Source organism: Nannospalax galili, unplaced genomic scaffold (assembly GCF_000622305.1).
Source record: "Nannospalax galili isolate Female #2095 unplaced genomic scaffold, S.galili_v1.0 scaffold1090, whole genome shotgun sequence".
In the NCBI taxonomy this organism is placed as follows: Eukaryota; Metazoa; Chordata; class Mammalia; order Rodentia; family Spalacidae; genus Nannospalax; species Nannospalax galili.
Genome location: NW_008327607.1, coordinates 71162 through 77676, shown reverse-complemented (window position 1 = coordinate 77676; position 6515 = coordinate 71162). Strand labels below are relative to the sequence as shown.

Sequence of the window (6515 nt, the reverse complement as noted above, 5' to 3'; positions counted from 1 at the left end):
ATATATGGACTACTTGAAATCAACACAACCATATCGATCTTCTCTTGACAGTTTTCTAGAGTAAACTAAACTTAAAAGCAGGCATCAATTTCTTTTTAAATTTATTTATTTTTAGTGTTTTGCCTGAATGTATGTAAGTGCATATAATGCTTGAAGAGGCCAAAAGAGAGCATCAGATCCCCTGGAACTGGAGTTATGGTCAGTTGTTAGCTGCCATGTGGGTGCTAAAAACCAAACCCAGGTCTTCTGCAAGGGCAGCCAGTGCTCTTAACTACTGAACCATCCCTCCAACCCCAAGTCCCTGTTTCTATTAATAAAAATCTAGAAGAAGCTTGGGCACATGTCACTGTAGTTATATACTTCACAACTGCTTTTGATGTTGATGTGCCCCACTTATTTTGTTTGTTTCAGAACTAAGCTTTAAATCAAAAGCCTTGCGTATGCTAAGCAAGTGCTTACCACAGAGGTACAGTCTCCTCTTCTCCTTTTGTTCTTACAACTTTCTATTTTGGGCTTTCTTGTGGTGTATTCTCTTCTACACCTTCCCACATCTGGATTTCTCCTTTTAGGCAAAAGAGAATCATGTCAAACTCAGTGTGAAACAAGAAGAAATGGGGGCTTACATGTGTGAGGCAGTGTGCCAAACAATGGCCCAATGGAAAGGGCACCACGCTACACGGTGACTAGGGAAGCCCAAGCAGGACCTGCTTCCTTTCGGAACATGAAAAGTCTCTTCCTCACTCTACTACATTTTTTTTGGAAATGTGGAAACTGTGTGATAATCTCAGGGCACAGATAAAGATTTGCTGAAGCTTGTGGCATAGGAAAAGGTCTCTGACATTGTGTCCCTGTACAAAGTCCTTGGGAACGTTACCAATGTCCCCAACTGAGCCAGGGGGAGGAAGTTGACATTTAAAGATAAGATTTTTTTAAAGGCAGTGGCTTTTGTAACTTCTACCACACATGACACAATGACTTAAAGAAGATATAAATAAGGAATACAGCTCAGTTCTGTTGAAGGCTCTTCCTGGCAAGATGAAGTCCACTGTCTTCATCCTTTCTCTGATCCTCTTTCTGGAAAAGCAAGTGGCTGGGATTGGATTCTATGGTGAGTATGGGGAAAGGCGGCTGGAGGGAAAGGCACTCAGGAAGAATGTTCTTAAGGGTATTCTGGAAGGAAGCAGAATTCTCTGCAGGTGATGGTGAGGAGAGCTGGGTCTTCTCTACTACAACCTAAATCTCTTCTGAAACAAGCTGAACTATGGGTGTATGTGTGAGGTAGTATGTCAAACAATGGCATAATGAAAAGAGGCAAATCTAGAATTAAGACTCAGAAAGGAACTGTACAAATAATGTAACAAAGTTTCTTATTATGCATTACCAGGTGGTGAGGCAAAAGGCCACTTTGCAAGTAGCTCCTCCAAATTTCTATTTGGTCAAAAAGGTGGTCTCAGTTACGGGAATAAAGGAGGCAGTGAAGGCAAAGGTGGTCTCAGTTATGGGAATCAAGGAGGAAGTGAAGGTGCAGCTGAAGAACGTATGTTTGTACAAACTAAACATCGAGTAAGTGACCAGGACGGTGATATGAAACAGACACGCATTTCACAGACACTTACAGGCAGAAAAGCAGCCACACGTTGCAGTAATGAACAAATCGCCCGACGAAAATTCCAAGACTCCCAAATGAAATCTCACAACTCCCAACTAAGATCCCAGGAAGGCCAACTAAATTCCCACATCCAAATAAAATCCCAAGACACCCAGTTAAGATCCCAAGAAAGCCGAGCAAAGTCCAATGTCCAGAGAAAATCCCAAGGATCCCAAGATTTTTTTACTCAGCAAAGTAAGCAAAAAGGCTTTGCCATGGATGAAGAGCTGTCAGGAGTTCACACAAAAAGTGAAGAAGATGTCCAACAGGTACAAGAAAAGTCTGGTCAATATTCAAAAACAGGCAGCTCAGCCCAGTTCGGACAACAACGTTCACAATCCTATGAAGGATATCTTGAACAATATAAACAGAAATTACAGGATCATTATCAACAAAGAAAAAATTTTAATCAAGACAAAATGCAGCAATATTTTTCAAAGGGAGGGTCAGAAATGTATCAACGTCAATATAAGGAATAATGTATTCACTGGCCATCTGAAGATCAAAGTCGAGATCAAGGTATGGTTCTACCAAATAGGAGAGCTATCTTATTCTAATGTTTACTTATGGTCCATGAGGATGCCCCGGGGCCATTGTGAGATTGATACCCATTATGCTTATTAGTGGAAGTGTTATGTTACAAGCTTTTAGAAAGATGAGGAGCATTGCCTGATAAAGTGAGCCCTTGGTATAACAAAGATGGAATAAGATACCATCACTGGGTCCTGAATTCTCTCCTTAAAGTGGTATATTCAATTATTTTCTTTGAACCTAACCAGACTTTATATCTTTAAAATTATGTGACTTCTTGACTGGATAGGACTTAAGATATATGATAGAATGCATGAAATTCGGTCGGGGGGAAGAATTCTAAATTTGATTAAGATCTATTATATTAAATGCACAAAAACTCAAAAAAGGTACACATTAAAAATGTGTACCATCTATACCATTATAGTTATACTTTTATGATGTAATCTTGTTCATTATTACACCTTGACTTAGTAAAGATTTGTTTCTTGCTTGTATAGTATTTATTACTGCAGATAATGTTCACTTTCTCCACACAATAATTGTTCTTGAGTCTCTGTTAGGGTACATCCATTCTCTATCAGAAACCATGGGAGATTAGCTGTCCTCTTCATCAGATTAGAGGAAAGCCATGATTACAAAGATCTCTGTTTGGTGCAGATACTGTTTTCAGCTGTGAACCCACTGTTGAGCTCACCATACTACAAAGGATAGTTCCAAATCCATGGTGACAGAGATGGCCATGGTTATACTCAGCGGATCTTGTGACAACAAAAGAAAAAGACATGAATGTGGGAAACGGACTCATAGGGAGGAGGTGGGTGGGTAGCAGTGGAGAAAGGAAAATAAGAGAGGATGTGGGTGACAATAATCAAAATGCTCAAAAACTTCTCAAAGAACAATAAAATATAAAAACAAATCCCTATTTGTAATACAGGAGAGTTTAAAAGTAAGCATAGGCTAGTAAAGAACCACAGGTTGCAGTAGGAAATTTGTAATATCAGGAGTGAAGTCTGAACCCAAGCAGGGAAAGGTGATGTTCACTGCATGTTTGTATTAAGGAACACTTAATATAAAAATGTAAAACGTCAAACACAATAGATGCACTTAGGGTTCATTAGGGTCTTAGTAGCCTAATATGCCAATTTGTAGAAGTTGATTCTGATAGAATTGAAAGAGGCAGAGGTCCTCCATCTACATCTACAACTTGTAACTACCCTCACATCACTTTTGTTCTTTCTCTAGGAGTCAGCTTACCAGAGCACAGTCTATAATACCTTCAGGATGCAGACTGCCTTGGGGTCCTAGATCTTTGGTTCATGGACAACCACCTGTTCACACTTGCTTTTCTGTAGGGCTTCTAAAGCTCGAATGTCCTCAAACCCTTGATTTCCAATAAAAAGATAATTTTCTGCATCACTTGCCTTGTTTACTGAGATCTTATTCCCATACATTGGTAGGCTTGGGGGCTTCCTGAAGGACAGCTCCAAAGAAGAGGAAGAGATTATTGTAGACTTAGGGAAAATTTCAGTGAAATCCACATTTCTATATGTCTAGATAGAAGCTTAATATTACAAAGAAAGTGCTGGAACTCTGCCAGTCCCCTGTGGACCATCCGAGGTCAACCACAAGACCCCTCATAACTCTTTTATGAGTGATTCTTCCAAAACTAAGCTTCCCCAAATGGCAGAGATGCACTGCAGCATGCCATGGGGAAGTCTTTGGTTACTGTAGCCCTAATTGCACCACTCCACAGCAGCTCTTCACCACCCGTGTCTTGTGTATTCTTCTCCTACAACTTTCTCTCCTAAGCAAATGTCCCTCAGTATTATATGTAAAGTCTCTCTCACTTTGGAAAGAAGGAATAGTCTAGTATCTTAGAGAAGCATGTGGGGAAGCAAATCCTTTAGGATCAGAAACAAATATGAAGTCAAAAGATCATTGGTCTAAGCAGTTTGGTTTCCTGTTTCATCTCTGCAATAGAAACATGTCTGTTTTCAAATCTGTTTTTATCTCTGAACTGAAGTCCACAATTTATATGTGGGACGTTTCCTTCAGTAGTTTTTAAGTTCATGAAATCAAGTAAGGCTTTCACACTTCTGTGAGTAAACAGAAATTGGACTGACAGGGTTATGTAGCAGAGAATATGTTTGATACTTAGAGAAAAGGAAGAATCACCCCGAGTGTCATTTAATGAAAGACTTGCCCCTACCACCACAGCCCCAGAGAATCACGCGTAGGTGCAAGAGTCATTGTCGTATTTGATTCTGGAAGGTGTAGCCATTTAATTAAGCACAGAGATAAAGTTCTTCCTCACTCCAGGTTCAGAAAGTTTAGGCGCCATCTATGCATACATGGAAACAGAAACTTCTTCTGAGTTTGAAATGGAGTGGATAAATGGAGTTGCCCTGTAATAGGGGATAATTCCTCTCCCAAACATTGTAGGCTAGCAAATAAAAGCCCAGCGCAGGGTATGGGTTACCCCGGTATTGAGTTGTTGGTCAGTGGGATCCCATACACACCACAAACATGACAGACTACTGCCATGGCTCTTGGTTACACTCCAGAACTTGATGGTAAGACCCTATTGCTAAATATGCACACACCCATGCATGAAACACACATCTACGCATTAATAAAGAATGCTTTGAGCAATGTGACATACTTATCAAGACTCCATGTGAAGAGGAAAGATTGGGGCAATTCATTGGCATTTGCTCTCTCTCCACTCTTGAGAGTGGGTGTGATGCTTCAGGCTCCTCTCTTGATGTCCCACAACAGTAGACTGTAACCTGGAATTGTAGCTAAAATAAACTTTTTATTCCCTAAGTTGCTTTTTGTCAGGATATTTTTATCACAGGAACAGAGATGAAACCAGGACACGTGACAAGGCAGAATCTTTGGAATTGAATCAGAAACCACGCCTGTTGCATTTTGGCAAATTACTTGTCTACCCCTTGTGCCCTGAAGCTCTGTATGTGGCTGAATCTCAATATGATGACTTCATTAATCTGGAAGATAAAATTTAAAGTAGCCCCTCATTCGGGTTGTGGAATGGATGTTTCTGGCCAGTGTAGCCAGATTGACAGTGACAAAGCAAAGCAGACAAGAAAGATTTTAAAACTTGCAGTTTGAACATAAAAAATACATCCAGTGATACATTCTAGCTAGTCATCCTTGCTGAGGAGATTAGTGCCATTAAATGAAGCCAAATACTTTGACTGAGATCACTGAAAGGTAAATTGAGGATATCTCAGAAGCAACCATCCTGAGTGAGGCAACCAGACCCAGAAAGACAAACGTCGCGTGTTCTCTCTCATAGCTTTGAGCTCTTGGATACGCACGTTTCAACTGGAAAAGTCAGAGAGGTCAAGAAACTAATAAATGGCCATGGGTGGGGCATCAGGAGAGGGGAGAGAGAATGCAGTGACATAAAGGACGGGAAGGAATAATAGACTAGGAAGGGTTAAGTATGGTGAGACATGGAAGAGCAGGGTGGAGGAGTGCGCACGGGGGAGATAAAACCAACACTAAAGACTTCAGAAAAAGCCATATGGAAACCTGTTACCACTATAGAAACTTCTGTGTGTGCGTGCGTGCGTGCGTGCATGTGTGCGCACGCGTATGCCTATAAAGTCTAATTTGTGTCCCCTAATGTGTGGGTCCATCCACTAGAGGCTGGTCAACCTACCAAGAATCCCATCCTTAAAAGAGACCAACTCTCTCCCTCTAAGTAGCCATCAGTTGTCAATAGTCCCTTGGGTAGGATGTGGGTTTCATATCCACTTCTCCATGTCTGTGCTGGGATTTTTTTTTCTGGCTTGAGCTTACATAGATGGGACTTGTGCATGCTGTCACCATTACTGTGAGTACATATGAGTAACTGGCAAGTTGTCTGGAAAACTCTTTCTTTTAGATAATCCACTTATCCTCTGTCTCTTACAATCTTCCTGCCCCCTCTTCTTTGATGATTCCTGAGCCTTAGGAGGCAAAAGTTTGATATAGATGTTCTGTTCAGGGATAAGCACTCTGCAGGCTCTTATTCTCTGTACGTTGGCCAGTTGTGCATCTGTGTTACCACCAGTTACATAAGGAAGCTTCTCTGCTGAAAGTTAAGAGATGCATTAATCTATAGGAATAACAATAAATCCTTAGAAGTGAGCTTAATACTATATTTATTTAGCAGAAAACTAGTATTAGGCTCTCCCCTATGGCCTGTGACCTGTCTAACCTCAGATTCAATGATATCACTGTGAGGTATGGAATCCATCCTATGAAGCAGACCTCAAATCCAAATAGAAAGTAGCTGGTTACTCTCATAATATCTGGGTCACTA

The 6515-nt window shown here is 40.7% G+C and overlaps 1 protein-coding gene across 1 annotated transcript; it reads left to right on the top strand.

The window, feature by feature from the left end:
- Window positions 1-1012: 1012 nt before the first annotated feature.
- On the top strand, window positions 1013-3551 carry LOC103736471 (seminal vesicle secretory protein 2-like). The gene is given in 4 exon segments (XM_029563622.1): window positions 1013-1108; window positions 1385-2070; window positions 2072-2167; window positions 3425-3551. Coding segments are annotated over 4 exon segments (918 nt in total). The 5' UTR covers window positions 1013-1035; the 3' UTR covers window positions 3488-3551.
- The last annotated feature ends 2964 nt before the right edge of the window (window positions 3552-6515 follow it).